General features: G+C 43.4%; 1 protein-coding gene across 1 annotated transcript in view; it reads left to right on the top strand.

Moving 5' to 3' along the window:
- The first annotated feature begins 16601 nt into the window (after positions 1 to 16601).
- Positions 16602 to 22122, top strand: part of ehbp1l1a (EH domain binding protein 1-like 1a) — a 90514-nt gene continuing 84993 nt past the window's right edge. Inside the window, exon 1 of the mRNA XM_079468137.1 lies at positions 16602 to 16868. Within this exon, the coding sequence (XP_079324263.1) occupies positions 16765 to 16868 (104 nt within the window). The 5' untranslated portion in view covers positions 16602 to 16764. The remainder of the gene's footprint in view (positions 16869 to 22122) is intronic.

Raw genomic sequence — 22122 nt, 5'->3', positions numbered from 1 at the left:
ACAATTAAACTGTTAATTATCGTAAAGCGAATGTACCAATAACATTGACCTTGCTTTGTTATTAAATTGACAGTGTTTTATACTTGTGCATAGTTTTAATTCATAGAATTTAAAAACAAAGCATTTGTATTGAGCTTATTTTCAGCAGTTTATTTTACTTTTGTATTTTATATGTATATTTGCCCTTTACAATTTGCAAACATTGCTTAAATGTTTTTTTTAACTCGCATATATAACAAAATACATGATAATTATTCACAAGATCATTATAATCAGGTGGTTTTAATGGTATTCAACTGTGCAAAATTTTTTACTGGAAAAACCATCGCAAAATCACAAAGCTGCTGTATTCATTCTAATTGTTTACTTTTATCAAAAGTATATAGCCCTACAAGGTAAAAATAAAAAAAACATGAAAATAAAAGGCTCTGAATGTGCTGTACTTGAAGAAAATTGAAAGCTTTGTTTCATGTGATGCTACTTGTACAAAACTCATGTTACGCTGTTAATGCAACCTGTCTCTCATAACTTAAGTTTTTGCGCTTGTTTACAAGATGTAAATAATGAGCTGAGGACAACATCATAAACAGGATAAATAAGATGATGATCTAAAGACAACAATGTAACCTGATGATGACCTGAGGTTAACATTTAAAAGATGATCTGAGGACAACATCATGTAACAGAATAAATAACCTGACGACCTGAGGTGAACATTTAAATGATGGTCTGAGGACAACGTCATGTAATAGATTAAATAACGTGATGACGACCTGAGGTCAATATTTAAATGATGGTCTGAGGACAACATCATGTAACAGAATAATTAACGTGATGATGACCTGAGGTGAACATTTAAATGATGGTCTGAGGACAACGTCATGTAATAGATTAAATAACCTGATGACCTGAGGTAAATATTTAAATGATGGTCTGAGGACAACATCGTGTAACAGAATAAATAACCTGAGGGTGACATTTAAATGATGACGTGATGACGACCTGAGGTGAACATTTAAATCTCTAAAAATCACGTGGGCGGTGATGTCCGAAGCTTCATTTCACACACACCTACGTGACTGCTTCGTACTCCGATTCATAGGTTTAAAAAAGCGCAACAGGGCGCGCTCTCATGGTTTGTTGAGGAGTACTGTATTGCTTTGAATTGAATTGTTTGATTATAGCCTACTTTAGGAGTTTATTGGTGCGATAATGGAACATGTTGCAAAGAGAAGGCGTTCTGAGATGTGGGAACACTTTTATTTGCTTTCTCACCATAAGGTTATTATTATATTCGCTTTATAAGGTGAATCGCAACAGGACAAGACAGGGATGAAGACAAACGATCCAGCACAGGAAAGCAAACACAAGGGCATTAAATAGGAAAGGAACAAAAGAGGCATAACGAGGGCAACAGGTGAAGGGTGTGGTATTAAGAATAAGGAAACAAGACGGCGGGGCTAAGATGCAGGATGGGAGGCACAAGGCACAATCAATGGCGATGTGCGTCCAAAACAAACACAAGAAATCAGGCTGTCGTGATCTCGTCGGTCAGAACAAGAGATAAAGCTGCTAGGAAGGCAGGATCATGACAATTATGGTCTTTTTGCAGGGGGTTTCCCACTTGGTGATAATGTGTACCATAATCAACAATAAAATTTCAACCTTTAAAACCCTCACATGTAAACAAATTACAGAGCATATTTAAATATCTTGTTAGTTAAGAAATCTTATTGGCATGCTTTAAGATAAGCATATTTATAATCGTTTATGATGAAAGCTAAAACTTTGTCAAGCAACTGTTGCATTAGGTGACCTTATGGTCACAATGATTTTACACTGTCCACTGCTCTTTCATTTAGATTGATAGTTGGCAGGTGCTGCTTGCATGTCTATATTTATCATGCACGCAGCACAAATGTTAACTGAGAACTGAACTGGAGTAATATTTCCACAATGTAATTTTCCACTTGTAGATTTCCCTCTATACAATAAAGTTCACATTGTCTCAATCTGAGGTCAATAAGATTAATGGTTATCTTTGTTAATCCTGTCCACTTTTAACATGATTTTAGTGCAACCTTTCTAACCATAATAAACGCAAATCCTGCATCAAGTTGTTGGGAGACGATTATTTGATTATTTAAATCAAACATGTCTACAGGCCTTTTTAATGGATTGTTTTGTGAAATGTACTATATTGTAAACGTAAACTAAGAAAGCAATAAGCCCCAGGAAGCAGTGAGTTACAAGTGCATTTTTATCCACTTTGAGTCGTTCCACAACACCCTTAGCTGTTAAAAAATGCACTTGTAACCCACTGTCATGATTCTGCTGCATCATGTCATGTTTCTCTTGGTTTAGTGGAAGGATCATGACAGAATCTCATGTTCCCCTTCAGTCGGTCTCTCGACGTTGTGTAGAGAGACTGACTGTGGTTTGATCTTGAGAACCGACCTCCTCCGAGATAATTAATTATAAAACGCCAATGGGCTTGGCGAATGGCACGCGCACGCCAGTCTCCGCCCCGTACATACGGGTATAAAGGAAGATGGCGGCGGTCATTCACTCATCCTTTGTTCTTCGGAACCTGTGTGTTTGCTTATGCTACATACTATACTCGACTTGGATTTACGATGCAGAGCAGCGGACTTCTCCTTTCAGTGGACTTCCCCTGGGCGTTTCGGCAGAAAGCTACAGGCCTTAAGAGGTATGTTCCTGCGGCTACGAGCATGTCTCTTGGATGCGACAGGCTCATTCTGGAGTCTGACGGCCATGATACCTGTGTCACTTGCTTGGGGCTCAAGCATGCTGAGGCAGGTTTCACTGATTCGGCATGTCCCGTGTGTGCGGACATGGCAATCAGGCTGTTGCGGTCACGGTTGGCTACGTTCTTTTCGAGTGCTGCTTCCCAGGCGGCTTCAGCCGTCGTTTCGGGCGAGGTTGACCGCTTTGGCGAGCGGCAGGGGTGATTTGGGGACTCCCATGGATGTCGCTCCGTCAGCTTCACGCTTGCGGACCATACCCCTTCACGCTCACCTGGTTCGTCCCCTACGAGTGGCAGACGGCTGTCTCAGTGGCAAGACTCCCTACAGGGATGATGACTCCATTTCCTGGGGCACATGGCGTCCTCGACAGGGGTAATTCCTCTCGGGTTGATGCACATGCGGCCGCTTCAGCACTGGCTACAGAGTCGGGTTCCCTGGATGGCGTGGCACGCCGGCGAATTACGGTAACGCCTCAGTGCCTTCGCACTCTCTTACCCTGGTCAGACTTGACCTTTCTCCGGGCAGTGGGTTCCGCTCAGGCAGGTTTTGAGGCGTGTCGTGGCAACGACAGACGCCTCCCTGCAAGGGTGGGGTGCGGTGTGCAACGGGCACGCAGTATTGGGTCGGTGGACGGGTCCCCGACTGCGGGTTGCATATCAACTGCCTAGAGTTGCTAGCAGTCCATCTGGCACTGAGGAGGCTCCAGCCCCTCGAGCAGGACAAACACTTGCTAGTCCGATCAGACAGCACGACTGCCGTGGTGTACATCAATCACCAGGGCGACATACGTTCACGGCAGTTGTCGCAGCTCCCCCGACGCCTCCTCCTCTGGAGTCAGCAGGTGACCAAATCCCTGCGGGCCACATTTCTTCCGGGCAACCTGAACCAGACAGCCGATGCGCTCTCTCGACAGGGTACTCCCCGCAGTCCAGCTCATATGGGAGCGGTTCGGCCAAGCACAGGTGGACCTGTTTGACTCCCCGGACTCCACCCATTGCCCGCTCTAGTACTCCCTGACCGAGGGTCCCCGTTTGAGCCCCTCAGAGTTGCCAGTCTTCCTCATCTGTCGATGAAAACTGCACTCCTGACGGCGCTCGCCTCCATCAAGAGGGTGGGGGACCTACAGGCATTCTCCGTGTCCCAAGGGTGCCTAGAGTTCGGGCCCGGCGATTCTCACGTTGTCTTGAGACCCCGTCCCGGTTACGTGCCCAAGGTTCCCACCACTCCCTTCCGGGACCAGGTGGTGAACCTGCAGGCGCTCCCCCCAGGGGAGGAAGACCCAGCCTTCAATGTGTTGTGTCCAGTACGCGCGCTGCGCCTCTATCTGGACCGCACACGGAGCCTCAGGAGCTCCGAGCAGCTCTTTGTCTGTTATGGAGGACAGCACCCGGGGAGGGCTGTTTCCAAACAGAGATTGGTGCACTGGATTGTGGATGCCATCATGGTGGCATACCAGTCCCAAGATCGCCCGTGGCCGCTTGCAGTGAGGGCCTACTCCACTCGGAGTGTGGCCTCCTCGTGGGCACTGGCACAGGGCGCATCTCTGGCAGACATCTGCAGTGCTGCGGGTTGGGCTACGCCCAGTACCTTCGCGAGATTTGACAATCTCCGCGTGGAATCAGTTGCAGCCCATGTCCTTAACGCCCCCGGTGTGTAGGACGGGCTCCTGGTTTGGGTGTACGCCTGCGAAAGCGCCTTCTCCCCTCACCAGGTGAGACTAGTGCGCTATTTTAGCCTCCCTACTTTCCCCTCTCAAGGCGAAGTATAGGCATTCCATCCATCACTAAGCATTGGCACTTGGTAACAGACTGAGGAATAAAGGGGTAATAGTGTAGTTATACAGTATAACAAAATAATTATACAGTTAGTGTTTTAAAACTAAGGGGTACCTATTTTAACATTATGTGGTATGCATAACCTACTATTCTAGATAACAATTTTATGACTGAGAGAAACTCGCCTCTACCGAGCTTTGGTATAAAGTTGAGTTGCTCCACCCGGCTCGTAACCGGAAGGGATGCTTAGTGATGGATGGCATGCCTATACTTCACCCAGTGGGAAAAGTAAGGAGAAGGCGCTTCGTATGTGTATGCCCAGCAGGCCTTCGCAAAAGTTTTGGTTATACCTCAACCTGCAGCTTCTACGGATGTCTGCCAGAGAGGCGCCCTTATCCAGTGCCCGCGAGAAGGCTACACCCCGGGTGGAGTGAGCTCTCACGGCCAGTCCACCACCCAGTGCGCCAATCTCTGTTTGGAGATTTCTTCTATGCTGTGCTCCAAAACAGACAAAGAGCTGCTCAGAACTACCGAAGCTCTCTGTGCGGTTCAAGTTGAGGTGCAAGGTGCATACTGAACACAACACGGTAGGTGTTGGGTCTTCCTCCCCAAGGGGGAGAGCCTGCATGTTCACCACCTGGTCCCCAAGCGGAGTGGTAGGCAATTTGTACATTCCAAGAGGGAGACGCTCGGCCCAAACTCTAGGCACTCGTTTGACAGAGAGAGCGCATGTAGACCCCCTACCCTCGAGCGCTCGCAGGAGATTAAGCAGCCTCTCCCCGGGGCTCAACCGTGCTCTACGGGGCCCACAAGGGCCACATATTGTTCTAAGAGGGCAAGGAGCGCGCCTCCAGGCGCCCCTCAGGAATCTGATGAGCAGGTCGGCTGACCGATACTTACCTGTGACCAGTACCTGATGTGCGGCGATGGCGGCAACTTACACCTTAAGGGTAGAAGGGGAGAGATTGCTCTCCCACCCTTCCTGGAGCACGGCACTGACCACAGAGCTCTGGGGGTCTTCCCCGCGGAAGCGCACCAGGATGAGAAGAGGTGCCACTTGTAGGCATACAGACACCTAGTGGCGGAAGCCTTGGCCTGAGTGATAGTAATCCCGAACAGAGGCAGGTCACTCAGAATCTCCTCGTCCTGTCCAGAAGCCAGACGTGAAGGCCCCAGAAGTCTGGTCACAGGTGCCAAAAGCGGGCTATGGGGGTATCCAGGGAGGCAACAGGACATCTTGTGGCTGCCTGAACTGCGACCAAACAAGTTGGACAGTGCGGGGTGGAGTCGCCACTCTCATTGGAGTGTAACTGCCAAGAGAGCGCATTGGCTGTCTGGTTGAGGTTGCCCAGGACGACGCTCCAGAGGAGGATGTGTCGGGCTGCGACATCTGCCGTCACCCCTGAACTTATATTATTGTACTAGCAATTTCAAAGAAACACAACAGACGTAATAGTATTTTGGCTATTTATTTTTAACAAGGAATGCTCAACAGCCAACTTAATATAAAACCAACATGAACAAGTTGCAATAAACTTATCTCATGAAGAGCATACAAGAATCCAAACAAGACATGAAAGGCCTCTGGAGGTTGGTAGTGGCGGCTGACCACTTCATTCTCGAGAACAACGGAGACATTCACTGGGTAATAATGTATGGAAGCAGTAGTATTGCCACGGACAACAGTAAGTAGAGCCACCGGTGCATTCTCAACCTTTACTTCAGAATCATCAAGCTAAAAAAAAATCTGGAAAAACAACAATGTTAAGAACATGATCATTGTTAAATGGCCAATATTTCAGAAATGACTTATTAGTAATTATGATATGATTAGTAATTAGTAATTATAATTATGACATTGAAGTGGTCTTCAATGAACCGAAGAGAGCGCATGTAACTCCGCTCTTCATTAGGTTACACTGGCTCCCTGTTGCCGCCCGCATAAAGTTCAAAGCTATGCTCCTGGCCTACAAGACCAACACCGGGTCTGCACCATCGTATCTCCACTCGTTAATGCAGATCTATGTTCCTGCCAGATCACTGCGGTCTGCAAAGGAACAACGACCAGTGGTACCATCCCGAAAAGGAAAAAAGTCACTCTCCCGTACCTTCTCTGGATCTGTTCCACATTGGTGGAATGATCTACCAGCTGCTACAAGATCAGCGGACTCGGTTGCCATCTTTAAAAAACGCATCTCGTCCGTCAACACGTCGTTGATTAATTTATCCTAATTCTCTTCCCTTTCCTTCTTAAAAAAAAAACCTTACTAACCTCACTATTCATAGCTTTGTATAGTGTGCTAGGCTTTAATGGACTAGTTTGATGCACTTATGCATTTTGTTGCCTATGTTGATATAATTGCTTCCAATGTTTCCTCATCCTCATCTCATCAAAGTCGCTTTGGATAAAAGCATCTGCTAAATGACTAAATGTAAATGAATGCTACAATGATGTCAATCATTTAAATATATAACATACCAGGCCCTCCAACCCCTCTTTCAAATGGAACATGTCTCATTGTGGAAAAATGTATGAAGACTAACCAGGGAGGTCTTGAAAAACTCCAAGTCTTTGTCACGCAGCAAGATGGGAAGAGCCCTGATAACAGTAGTACGCCATGTGTTCACATCATGCTGTTCCTGTGAACATGAAAATTTTTAAAACCACAAGGAAAATCAAATGCATGTGTACTTCGCCACACTATGACACACTACATACCTGTCCGTCATGCACTTTTAAAATATTATTCAGGGCATCTGCTGTTTGCCAGTGTTGGATGCTTCTTGCCGATTAATTGTCATCAAGCGAGGTAGGTGGTGGTCCAGTTGTGCATAGAATTTGTGGGGCAAGTTCTCATTTGTTACACGTTGGTACTCTGCAAACAGCTGAATAAGACAAAAGAGGATTTGTAAATACATTGTCACGGAACAGGTAGTGAAGAACCCAAGCGCAGGCAGCAATACGGGGTAAAACAGGATTTAATAAATAAAAACCGCAAATTACAAATAATACACCCACAATGGGGGGAAAACTGAACTGAGGCACAATACAAAAACAGAAAGTAAAGACTTCAAAAAATACAAGGGAACACGAGCCAAGGTACAGGTAAGGAAACATGTACAGAGCGGGAAACATATACAACCAACGAGCAACAAGACAATAGACAAATGGGTATATATATAGGGAAACTAACAAAGGAGATAACGATGGGCAGGTATGGGTAATAAGACACAGGAGGAAAGCTATACTAGAAACGAGAGGGGCGGGCCAAATGACGAGACAGGAGAGAACGCATATTATGTTCTGATTGACAATAATATGTTTCTCTCCACATAAAACACGTGGGTCTGTCATGACTCTGCCCCTAGACCAGAAAATCAAGACAAGAGAAGGCAGAATCATGACAGAATCCCCCCCCTTAATGAACGACTCCTGGCGTTCACCAAGGGAGCAACTAACAAGACAAGACAGACTGGGTAACAGACATAAACCAACAAAACATTGCAAACATGACTAGGGGCATACAAGAAATAATAACAAAAGGGTTGGGGTGAGACAATAAAAATAACAAACAAGGGAGGGGGGGTGGAGGCAAAGAGTGCCTAGGGGGCAGTCCAAAAGGGAATGGATGGGGTGGAACAGTCTTAGGGGGAGTCATAGAGGCTCTAGGAGTCCCCTGCTGTGACACCGGCTGGAAGGCCGGCTGGAAGGCCGGCTGAGACCCCGGCTGGAAGGCCGGCTGAGACACCGGCTGGAAGGCCGGTTGGAAGGCCGGTTGGAAGGCCGACTGAGACACCGGCTGGAAGGCCGGTTGGAAGGCCGGCTGGAAGACCGGCTGGAAGGCCGGTTGGAAGGCCGGCTGAGACACCGGCTGGAAGGCCGGCTGGAAGGCCGGCTGAGACACCGGCTGGAAGGCCGGCTGGAAGGCCGGCTGTGACACCGGCTGGAAGGCCGGCTGGAAGGCCGACTGAGACACCGGCTGGAAGGCCGGTTGGAAGGCCGGCTGAGGCTGAGACGCCGGCTGAAGCTGAGACGCCGGTTGGAAGGCCGGCTGGGGCTGAGACACTGGCTGGAAGGCCGGACTTGACGCCGGCTGGAAGACCACCGGGACCACCGGACTTGACGGGACCACCGGGACCACCGGGACCACCGGACTTGACGGGACCACCGGACTTGACGGGACCACCCGCCTGGAGGCCGGCTGCAGGAATGAAGAGAATGGGATGAGCGGCTCGGGATTGGAGGTCTCAAACGAGGACCCCCAGGATTCCCGTCTCCCTCGCTTGCCTGTGAGACTGGGCGGTTGTGGAGAGGCTGCAGAGGTTGGGGAGTGGTGCGTGGCGATGCCCACATTCCTGATCTGCAGAGGTCCACTCTCTGGTATCGCAACCAGCAGAGATGAGTCAAAGGAGTTCGATGAGGTCGTGGACCACGAACGACCTGTTGCGGCATCCCACACAGCGTCGAAGTCCAACGGCCTCATCGCCCTCATCTCCGATCGAGAGAGTGGCTCTCTGAGACCGGTGTTAAACAGCACCGCCAGCTCCTCCTCCCCGAAGACGCCCTGTCCTGCGATGTCCAGGAACCTCTCCACATAATCATCCACAGTCTCACTTCCCTGGCGAAGGCTGCAGAGGCGGCGGGCCAAGCTAGACCGGCCAGTGTCCATGCTGCTGCTGGGTTCAGTCTTGGCTCGTTGGTTCTGTCATGGTTCTCGTGGTGAGACACAGAGAGAGGACCCAGGCGCAGGCAGCAATACGGGGTAAAACAGGATTTAATAAATAAAAACCGCAAATTACAAATAATACACCCACAATAGGGGGAAAACTGAACTGAGGCACAATACAAAAACAGAAAGTAAAGACTTCAAAAAATACAAGGGACCACGAGCCAAGGTACAGGTAAGGAAACATGTACAGAGCGGGAAACATATACAACCAACGAGCAACAAGACAATAGACAAATGGGTATATATATAGGGAAACTAACAAAGGAGATAACGATGGGCAGGTATGGGTAATAAGACACAGGAGGAAAGCTATACTAGAAACGAGAGGGGCGGGGCCAAATGACGAGACAGGAGAGAACGCATATTATGTTCTGATTGACAATAATATGTTTCTCTCCACATAAAACACGTGGGTCTGTCATGACTCTGCCCCTAGACCAGAAAATCAAGACAAGAGAAGGCAGAATCATGACATACATAGCAGTGGACTTATTTTAGAGCAGTGACTGTGTTTCACTCTGTAATGTCTGAGCAGTTGGACTTGGGAACAGTGAATCTTTCCGCAAACCCTGCACTTCCAGTGCATCATCTTATTTGAAATCTGAAAAGCAAACATTTACAACGTTAATCTTTATGATTCAAACAACAATAGCAAGCAAGACCTAAGAATAAAGTATCCACCGACAGGTACACACAATGCAGAATGATGCTCAAATTAAACAATTTATATTTTATGCAAAGTGCACAATTAGTGCCCTGATAATGTCACTGTAATGTTTAAACTGTTTCTGTTTACGAATTAAAGAAAGTTAAATGTATGCATGACACAAAAATGCATTAATTGATTGAACAGAACACAGAAAGTGCCTTGAAATTGACATTTCATTATAATATGAATATGATTCATGTAATTTTGTCCGTCGCAAAAAATAATGTTTCTATATCCATTGAATTTACGAACCATGTGCTCTTCTTTTACAGCGGGCACTGAACTAAAAGCTTATCTTATTAGCCTACACATGTTTTTGCGTGGGGCGAGGAAAGTAGCGTTAATAGGAATTCTAGAAACAGTTATTGTTTGTATCAAATAAATAATTTATGCCATTTATTAAGTCGGTTCGAGATAAAGATTGTTTAATTAACTAACGTTAAGTTAGCCAACGTTAGCCAACAAGATAACTAGAGGAGTTCATATTTTCTCCCTTTTATCACATCTAAAAACAGTCATGACTTTACATCACGCTTAACTTTCAACAATAAAATGATCCACATGAAAAAGTAAACATAATGGTCTTTGGAATGAATCAATTGAATCGAAAATGATACTTACAGCGCCGTATGAAACAAGGCCGATCCGCCATCTTGTGAAGAAAAATTCACCGCTAGCAGCTTGCGTGTACATGGATTACGTCAGATGCAACATTTATATTCTGAAAGCTTTTAAATTGCAGTAAATTTAAAGAAAAAAGTTTGTGTAAATTGAAACAACAAAATGCATTCACCTAAATTGAAGGGTTTAATTTTTGCAAAGTCATAAATATCAGAAAGTTCTAAATACTTAACAAAGTCGATTAATTTGAACTAATTGCAATGATTAACACTACTAAATACAATTAATTACTTTGTGCATTGGGGTTTACAGTGTAGGCATACTGTAGCTAACCTGTTAGCTGGTATAGTTTTTAATGAAACCTGAGGTGGGTCAAATTTTATGTGGATGTCCTTCTCTAGCCTGCTGATTCTACTCGTGGAGTCACAGCTTGATTCCTTGCAATGATAATCCTCTTTATTTTACAAAGCGATTTGACCTTGTATCTTGCACAGTATACAGGAATACAGTGACTAACATATTACATCAATTAATGTTTACATTTAAAAATGTTAAAATAACACATACAATTAATTAAAACATTTTTAAGATATCCCGAAGTAGTACTTTTTCTACTCCTTGAATTGTATCTTAAATGTTACATGTTTTCTTCATGCCAGGTAGCATATGGCACAGAAATAAATGGAGGAATGAGAAGCAAGGTGTTTGCGTTTTGTTTTAATGCATTCTGAAAAGTTGAAATATTTTCAATATTTTCATTGCACGCAAAAGACTCGAAATGTGAATGGCCTCTTAAAGAAAAATCTGGGAGGCTGGAGAACCGCTCCAAGCTAATCTTCTCCAAGTTTGTTTCTGCAGCATCTTAGAGAGGTGTTCGGACAGACTGCTGATCATCTTCCAGTACATGACCAATTTCTTCAGCTATGACAAGGTCGTTCCTCAGTGGCGGACTATGCACTTCGGTTTCGCACTCTAGCCTCTACCAGTGGATGGAATAAAGCGGCTTTGATCTCAGTGTACCGACAAGGACAGCAGTATGGTATCCGCCCTCAAATGGCCATGTATGACGACTCCGTGGGCCTAGAGGCACTCATTCAGTGATCTGTTCGGACGTCACAGCGTTGCAACTTCCGTAAACCCTCAGTATCTCCTCCATCTTTCTCTGTCGCCAACCACACAGTCGCTCCAGAACACGAAGCTATGCAGCTGGATCATTACCTCCTAACGGCGGGGGAACGGGCTCGCAGAATGATCCCAGAATCTATGCTTGTACAGTGGAGGAGCCGGTCATCACATCTCCATTTGTCCCATACGCCCGGCACGTCCCACGGTGAGTTCCATTTGTACACCTGTTTCAATTTCCAGAATGGGTCACACCGACGTAATGATTTCTGCAATTAATACGTCTCTTTCAGCCAAAGCACTAATCGATTCCGGAGCCGTGGGAGTCTTTATCTATCAAGCTTTACTCAACTCACTGGGACTGAAAGGGATTCGCAACGAGAGACCAATGTACATTCAGAACATTCTGGGTAGACCGTTGGGACGAGGACGTATTGGCTTTTACTCACCGCTGGTTACTCTGCAGATCGGCCCGGATACTTCCAAGGAGATCACTTTTTGGGTTCTGGAGGTCTCCCGCTTCGTTAAGGGTTGTTCAGTCTGCGCCATTTCCAAGACCCCAAGACGGACAAGGAGCCGCAGTTTATCTCCCGAGTCTCAAAGGACTTCTTAGCGCTCTTGCAGGTAATAAGCGCATTTATACCCTTGTGTTTTCCTGTAACTTTGTTGATGGTTATATTTCCGTATGTTACTTGTTCGCCTAGCCGGATTACCCTAGAGACTCTTCATGTTTGTTTTGCTTATGTAGTGGGATATGTTTTACCGGTAGGCCCCACTAGGTGGTGCGAACTGTCTGTTCCAGGTTCCAAGTATGTTTGAGTATTAATTTGTGGTTGCTATATGTGATATTATTTTGACTGTTCTGAATTGCCAAAAGTGTTACATTAAGAAGATGTTCAGAAACACAGCCCAAAACTCAGCGGCTACCGTTAACTCGTTAAACGTGATCAAAAGCAACAGAGTGAATCTAAAACCACCTACAGGCAAACATCCAACACTCAATGTGGAAACTGTGGGGGAAATACCCAGATCAAGGCTCCAAGAAAGCTTAAAATGTTTTGCTGCAACAAGCACTAGACTCATCAAGCAGTGACGATGCATACGTATTTGTCTTGAATACCACAGTTTGTCAGCAACAACCTCTGGATATGTGTTGACATGCACCAGGCCAATACCACTATACAACATGAGTGTCATATCATTTCCATTATTGATGATGTAATTCAAGATTTGAATGGTGCTAACGTCTTTTTGATCTCAATCTCAGAGCAGGTTATCATCAACTAGAACTGCACCCCAACAGCATATCTTCTGCTGTGGAAGTTTTTAAGAACACTATAACTCAAACCTTACAAGGCATCAGAGTAGTGAGAAACCTTAGCGATGAGATCATTGTGTATGGCGTGTCACAAGAAGCTCACGACAAAGCTCTCAAAGCTGTTTTCCACAGACTAATGGACAGTGGTCTCACACTTAACCGTGACAAATGTGAATTCAGTAAGTACAGACTTGAACTCTTTGGATTCATCTTCTCTGATGCTGGCATCTCTGTGGATCCTAAACAAATCTCAGCGATACAACAAGCGAGTGAGCCTAAAGAATCCCGCAGACATTTGAAGCCTCCTCGGCATGGCAAACTATTACTCACGTTTTTAAAATACTTTTCAACCATCACGCAGCTCTACGTGAACTAACAAAGAAAGGTACAAAATGCCAGTGGACAGAAACGCACGATCTCAGAAATACTTTGGCCAATGCCACCACCATGTCGTACTTCGACCCTTCGAAAGGCACAGAGCTCATGGTAGATGGTAGTCCGGTAGTCCTTGGAGCCATCCTATTGCAAACACAGGACAGACAAAGACACATCATAACGTGTGTCCGCCGTGCACTCAGCGACATTGAAAAACGCTATTCACAGACTGAATGGGAAGCTCTAGCTATCGTTTGGGGTTATGAAATTTTTCACCGGTACCTTTATGGTACTCCTTTCATTTTAGTAACCGATCACAAGCAGTTGGAACTGATTTGGAATAAACCCAGATCAAAGCCACCTGCGAGAATCGAACGATGGGGTCTGAGACTTCAACCATGTCACTTCTCAATCCACTATAGGAAAGGAACCGACAATCCAGCTGATTTCATGTCCAGACATCCTGTTCCTCTCGAGACTGAGCATAACAATAGAGCATCTTAAGTGGCCGAGGAATACGTCAATTTCATGGCATTGCAATCGACACCGAAAGCTAAGACTCTAGACGAGATCAAAACGATGCTATACGTATGTTTGCATGTACAAAACAACTCATGGCACATTGCTGCAACCGGAACACCACATGTGGACATCATGAAGCACTACAAGAATGTCTGCTCTGAGCTAACTGTTTTACCTACTGATGATCTTATACTTACAGTCTACACAAAGTCATGATCAATAACTGCATCGATTGTCAGGCAACCACGCCACTTACTCGTGTAGAACCACTCAAAATGTCCCTTTTACCAGAAACCATAATGTGAGTGCAGATTTCTATGGACCACTACCATCTGGTGAATATCAGCTAGTCGTTGTGGATGACTACATGCAAGACCCCGTTGTTAAAATTCTTCACTTCATTTCAGCAACAACTGTGATACCAGCCATTGATTATGTTCTCTCAATGTTCGGAATTCCTGAATCTTTGAAACAGACAATGTCCCTCCTTTCAACAGCGGTATGTTCTCTAAGTTGGCTGACTACCTCGGGTTTCGGCATAGGAAAATCACCCCATTACATACTCTTAGCCTTTCCAAGCCTTATTGCTGCAGATGTGACATCCACCAACGAGACAAAAGGGCAAAGGCTAAAATGAAAACCCTCTCCGACACACACACACTCTCACATTCAACCAGGGTACACTTTGTTTTGCAGACAGCAGAAGCATATGGCAAACAACGTCAAACCACTTGCGGTCACCATGTCAAAGTCAAAGGCACCATGGTGACCGGAGAAAGAAACCGATGTACTTGATAATCCCTCAAGGTACCCCACTAGGTCCATTCACAGGCCCCCTGTTCACCTTTCCGATTATATGCATGGCCGGTGCAGCAGTATGGACATTGTTAAGCACTGTTCAAAGTTATTGTTTCAGATGCTAAACAAATATGGACTGTTTACAGAGAGATTACAACATTCTAGTTTGTTGGTATATTAATAATATTGCATGTTATTTGCAACCCCACATTTTTTAAATGCATACAGTAATGTTGTCTGTGTTAAAAAAAAGAAAGGAGTGATGTAATGTTCTGTGTAAATGCCAAGCCATGCCTTTGCAGGTATACGTAAGAACGTAATACGTGGAACGCATGGCGAAATGAAGATATTACTGAGTGTTCGTGCATTTATGTCTAATGGTTACTTTCAATGCAAAGTGATAAAACAACAACCATTACATTATTATTGAAACTTTTTCTCTGCAATGTACACTGATGTCAGTGGATTGTCAGCAACTATAAATTATTAAATCTAAGTATATTAATTTAGGCATATTATTATTTATTCTGTATGTTGTTATCAGGACTGGGAGCTTAAAATTACAATATACCAGAACAATTTGCAATAATACCAAAATGTGCAGAAAGAATATATTTGTTAAAATAAAGTGCATGTATGTTGTTAAACGCAAGTTGATTATATATATGGAGTAAACTAAACTACAATAGATGTAAGTATATGTGTATAATAGGGGGAAAAAAACCTTGGGAGAGGCCAGACTCAGCCGGGAGAGCCATTTCTCCTCTGTTTAAATAATTACTGTAAACCATGAAATTCATCAGAAACAGTTTGCGGGGCTGGTTAGTGAAAAGAGGAAAGCAGAAACTAGTGAGGATAAAAAAAAGAGATATTTAGGTCTGTCGAATATTATTCTGGTTCTGGATGACTGTAGGTTGTGACTGTAGTTGTCATCAGATAAATTGCCCATTAAACGCTCACAGAAAGTGTAAGAAAGTAACACATTATGATGGATGTGTGTGTGTGTGTGTGTGTGTGTGTGTTCGGTTCCGACAAGCAAACTGCATTGTGGCATAGACTGCTTAGTTGTAGTAGTAAACTGTAATAGTAGACTGTTTGTAGTTGTAACGTCACACTTTTCAGTAAATTGAAGGTTTTGTTATGAGCTGCAGTTTTCTCATTTTCTCTCCCACAACAGAACAGTTTTAACTTTTCAAAGTCTTCATTGGAGATGCAAAAACGTACTAAATAGACTAAAATCCTGTTTCATTGCTTTAGAGTTTTTTTTCATCTGGGACGGTTTGCCTGTTTTTGTGATTGTTTACTAGTTGCCCTGACCCATGCCTGTTTTGTATTACTCTTTGTCTTATCCTTGGATTTTACTGTTTTGCTGGTGATATGACCCTGAATACTTTTGACCAGTATGCACAGTTGGTATCTATAAAAGAACTTGTCCAGTCTTGCATAGGTTTGTATGCTCTACTCTAATTGTATATTTTGAATAACAAAGCAATTGTAACTGAATGTGTTTTTTAATAAATTATTATAAATGTATCTATTCGTTTGAAGAGTTTTAAGATGGTTAATTTTACATTTTAATGTTTGTCATGTTAAATGTTAGGTAATTTCAGCGCACTGAAATGGACATTGATATGTTCTGTAGGGAAACCAATTGGGTCGATTTCGTGTTTATTTAATAACATCGATTTAATGATAGGGAAGTTGAACCAATTTCATTGATTCCGCGTTGAATATGTGTTGATTCTCTGACGTATCTTATAAAGTTATTTCAGAATGACAAAGTGAGAGCAGAATGTAATTGAAACCAAGTGGTAATCTGTTGTGGCAATCTGTCTATTTTTATCTCCGCCCCTAACTTCAAGTGGTGCTTTGACATTTGGGGCATGTGTGAATCAGGCGACGGTGAGCATAGAGCAGTTCTGTTTGTTGGTCCCCTGCCATACATGAAAAACCGAGGGTTGACGACGTTACACAGCAATGCTGTTTTAATTCACCGATCTTTTGTGAGGAATTGTGTATTGTCATTATGACCTCGGTTTGGAAGAGACTTCAGCGCGCTGGAAGAAGAGCGTCGAAGTTTCAGTTTGCTGCGTCCTTTCGAGAACTCACTGTAGAGTGCACGAAAAACTGGTAAGAAATGCTATTTTTTCTAATGATTACTAGTTAGCATGCTAAATAACCGCACTTAAGAGCATGATTATATCATATTGTAATGCTTGAAGAGAAAGCACATCGGCCAGTATGACATTATGTGAAGTAGCCTACACTGTCTTACTAGGCGTGTTTAAGTTACTTCGACATTGAATTTCACTAAAAATGTAACATTTTGAATCAATGGCCAGGTATCTGTTTTAACCTGAATAATGCATTAATTAATTAAATAATTATATTTAAAAATATTTCACAAAATTGTAAAACAATAAATATTAAAAAAATATTGTTTTCAATGGGAAGAAGATAGATGATAATTATAGCACTGATATCAATTAGTGCCATAAAATTGTCTCAAAATGCAAAATTAGAAATATTTCTAACAAAAATATATGACATAGCCTACATTTTCAGCCTACATTTTCCTGAAAAAAGTTACAAGAGCCAAGTGTGACTGCCAATGAGCCAAGTGTGACCCCTAAATAAAGAGGCCCAGTAAACGGAATGAATAACAATGAATTGCAAAATGTTTGTATAAAGTGTTTGATTTATCACTATCCATTTGTTAGATATCTTCATTATCAAATACTAAGTAACAAAAAAGCTTTCCATGTGTTCCCTTTTATTGTTTGACTGTAATTATAATACAAAACTTAGTACTTATCAAACCAAAAATATCTAAAAGTTGACTTGAAAAATCATCTTTTAGATTGTCTAAATGTACATTCAAATCCACAAATTCTCCGTCATATCTGAACAGCTAGGGAATTCACAAACTACTCTATTGAGGGCTATACTGGAAACTAGTGGTTACTCCTTACTGCCACTAAACATGTTTTTGCTTTTTTTACAACCAGAAGGCTCTAATAAAATTTTCAAAAATTGATTTTAAAAGCCTGGTCTCATTTCCGTGTAAACCCCGAACAGACCAACATGAGGTCAGCGGTCGCAGTTCTTTAAAAAGGTGCACGTTGTACTACCTAAGTGATGAGGGGACACTGAGAAAAACAGCAAATGCCTTCGGATTGTCACTCAAAGTCTACACCCGATTTAAGTTGAACCAGTTTAACTTATTTTATGTAATTATTTAGTGAATAGTCTCTATATCACATTGATACATCCTTTATAGTTTGCTGTAAACGAAAAAAGTGGGGAAACAAAAAGCATGTGATCCATGTGTGCTAGCTCTTAAAGGGACAGCAGCATAATAAATATGTGTTTTATTGCCCAGTAAACAACAATAAAGGAAGACAAAACAGACTCACTGCTCCAGACTGATCAACTTTAATAACTTTAATATGGTTTGATCTATATTTTAGTATGCTGTGAAGACTTTGAAGTGTTACTTTACATTTGACTATTTATTCAGTTTCTGTACCTAATGACCACAGTAAGACCAACCTGAAATACATAAAAAGCACTGTTAATTGAATTTGTGCTACTGCTCATAATTTGATCATTTGTTCTAATTTTATAACTAACTGATTGACTATTATTATAGAGTTGTTAGGCTAATCGTTTTATGGTATTATGAGCTTATTTATTAAGATTGCATGGGTAAAAAACAAACTAATAACTAGACACTCTTTTTTATTTATTACTTTTTGTGGCAGGCAAATAACATTATTGCTTTTTGAGTTTGTTGATTTGCTTCTGTGTGACATTATGACGCACCGCTATTTTACTTTTAGTCTATTTTGCGAGTGAAACTTGTTGTCCGGCTGCATTAAGTCCATATAACTTGATGCAGACTTGTGGACGCCAAATCCTTGTTTTTAAACATGCCATCTGGTTGTTCTGTGTGTCTGAGTGAATGAACTCCGCGTCCACGTGTAATTCTCGTGGATTAGTCCACGTCTGTTTTAATTTGAAATAGCTCTAAACTCAATTTTAGGGCAGTCAGGATTTACATTTGTTTTTTGCAATAATTGTACAGTAACAACTATTACTACTGCATTTATGTTTCTCCCGGTCACAAGGCCACCTGTACAGGATGTGCTAATAGTACTCTAGCCATTTCCCGTCTGATGAAGTTCACTGCTTCTCTTAGCCGTTCCTATTAAGTTGAACACCCCAACTCTGAGTTGTACGAGGACTGGTCACATTGTCGCGACACATGTTGTATACACAATGGAGCGTTAGCCCCACTAAGAGGTGTTTTCATGCTCTTAATTTGTGCTCTTGAGTGCGTGTATGGTTCTTTATGAATGGCTAGAACCCAGTGCACTGTCCCGTGTCGGACATTTTAACGTTAGCCCTTATTTCCTCATACTTACCCCAGAACAATCCACTGGATGACAAGCAGTCTGGCTTCAAAACAAACCACTCCACTGAGACTGCACTGCTATCAGTCACAGAAGCACTGCGGCTAGCCAAGGTGGAAACCAAACCCTCGGTCCTGATTCTACTAGACCTATCTGCAACGTTTGACACGGTCAATCACCAGATACTGCTAGCAACCCTGTCATCCTTAGGAATCTCTGGTTCCCCTCTCCGCTGGTTCCAATCCTACCTCTCCGGCAGATCATTCAAGGTGTCATGGAGGGGCTCGCCGTTCAATGCTCACCACATGATCAGTGGGGTCCCTCAGGGATCGGTGCTTGGACCGCTGCTTTTTTCTATTTACATGACATCCTTAGAACCCATTATATGGGCACATGGCTTCTTGTATCACTGTTAAGCTGACGACACTCAGATCTACATCTCGTTTCACCCAGATGATACCACTGTAGCAGCTCGCATAACAGCCTGCCTAGATGACATCTCAGCTTGGATGATAGAGCATCACCTCCAGCTGAACCTAGCCAAGACAGGACTACTTGTGTTTCCGGAACACACCACGGTGCAACACGATCTCACCATCCAGCTTGGTGATTCCACTATCAATCCCTCCGAATCAGCCAGGAACCTCGGAGTCATATTTGATGAACAGCTGTCCTTCAATGATCACAGTGCAAAGACAACGCGATCCTGTCGATATGCCTTATTCAACATTAGAAAGGTTAGACCCTATCTCACTGAGCATGCGGCACAACTCCTTGTCCATCTCAAGGTTGGACTACTACAATGCCCTCCTTGATGGTCTTTCTGCAAAGGCTATCGAACCACTTCAGCTGGCTCAAAACGCAGCAGCACACCTCATCTTCCAACAGCCTTAGAGGGCTCATGTGTCACCCCTTTTCATCTCTGTCCACTGGCTACCGGTTGTCCTCTTCTCCGGCCTAAGATTTTGCTTTGAGAGTACTGGCTCCTCCTCTGGTCGATCAAATGCATGCGATCTGTTGAAGAGGCTTCCATGAAAATTCCCCGCCTGTTTTTCCGCATTTGGATTTACATTGCTCTCCATGCAAGAGGTTGAATGTGAATTGTGAAGTGCTCTGCAGCAGCATACTAGGTGTCCGACTATGCTGAGTGTCAGCTAGGTCATATAGGCGGTCAAGGGGGCGGTCCTTCTCCCAACTATCACTCGCACAAGCCTGTGCTTTATGACTGCATTTTCACGATTCATGTTATGACTCGTGTGAGCCTGTGTCTTATACAGTATGTGGCCGTGGCCTTCACAGTCACTGTCTTTACTGCTTGGGGATGCAAACATAACAGGTTGCGCCTGTTACCATCCTCACTATGTACACCGGTTGCCTCGTCCCTATGTTATTTATTCTATATCGCTGGCTGCATGCCAGTGCTTAATATACAGGGTTTGTTTCTACCTTGCTCTGCCCCGGCACTTGCTGTTATTATACTTGCTATTCTGCTATGTGTCTTGCTACCCTGCTCAGTGAGGTGGCATAGCATTCCTGCAAACTATGGTGGTATGGTATCCCCCAGAGTTCTGAGTGTTGTGATTGGACCCCGTAGCAGAATGTGTCTAATCGTCTTAGTGCACATTATGTGTTAGCTTTGCTAAAGTCGAGCTGTTTTTGGCTGTTCTCACGGCGTGATTAAACACATCAGCATAAATTATGCATTTTGTTTCTGATGGATCCCGCTTGCATGGCACGCAATAGCCTTAATGCTTGTGTGTGCGGCTATGCTGATTGGCTGATGGGGTTTTCCCACACAGTTGCCTTGTGATTATGTTGGAAGAGCGCAGGGTTCTGCTCTTTGCTGCTCTCACAGCTTTTAATTTATACGGTTCCCCTAGCCTTTCATGCAATGTTGAGAGACCTCTCTCGAAAGAGAACGTCTCCATTTACTGTCGTTACCTCGGTTCCCTGAGAGGAGGGAACGAGACATTGCGTAAACTGCTGTGTTCGCATTCTCAGATTGTGAGATTCTGAGATAATGTGGTCCAGACGGTGTAATATATAGTGGTGGCTACCGGTCACCTAAGCGCCGTTTTGGACCACATTGACCAGTTACATTTTGATTTCTACTGGCGTTATTCAATAAGGTTTCAGTAAGGTTTAGAGAAGGGGAGTCCCCTATTGTTTCACGCAAGGTCTCGATTCCTCAGGGAACTGAGGTTACGACAATAACCAGAGACAATTTTTTACTGTGTATAGGGATACTAAAGGTGTGTCTTCCATTTCAACAGAAGGAAAGAATGACAGAAGATTTACTTAACCCCCACTTTGCCCTAAATAGTATTTCGCCATTTGATTTTACTATCAGGTACAGTTGGTCTATTTAACAGTCCAGTAGCATTTTAACAAACAAACTGAATGTAGAAATGAAACGCTGCTTTAATGTATGAATTAAATAAACAGACTTATTTAAAATAAAGATACAAAACTTCTTAAGTCAAGAGCATTTCATGATTTTGTATTTTGTTTTATTTACATTGAAAACAAAAACAGCAGCAGGTTTTCGGTCTATATATAGACGTAAATGTAAGGAATAATGTAATGCAGCTGGTTGTTATCTGAGAATAGATAGTGTGACCAGGACACAACGCGATGCGGACAGATAGTGATAGATCTGACTGTTTACTTTCGTTTAAGACACAAGGTACTGTTCTAGACATAACCTTGTATTTCACAATATATAAGACGTGCAAGAAGACACAATAGAAAACTTGCTTTTGGCCTTGTGCTGTAACTGGCGTCTGTGCGCGCAGTTCGAGTGACAAATCGATAGACCGTTTAAATGGGCAAGCGTTTTAAAATTCGTGACAATTATGATAAACAACGCCAAAGACAGTAAAAGAGATATGAGATTTGTGTTATATTGAATTTTGAATGTAATATGGCAATGGAATGTTCTAAATGGGTTTAGTTTTCACAGATATTAA

This window comes from Barbatula barbatula (genome assembly GCF_947034865.1).
Source record: "Barbatula barbatula genome assembly, chromosome: 1".
Taxonomy (NCBI): Eukaryota; Metazoa; Chordata; class Actinopteri; order Cypriniformes; family Nemacheilidae; genus Barbatula; species Barbatula barbatula.
Note: the sequence above shows the minus strand (reverse complement) of the source record. Positions and strands in the feature narration are given on the sequence as shown.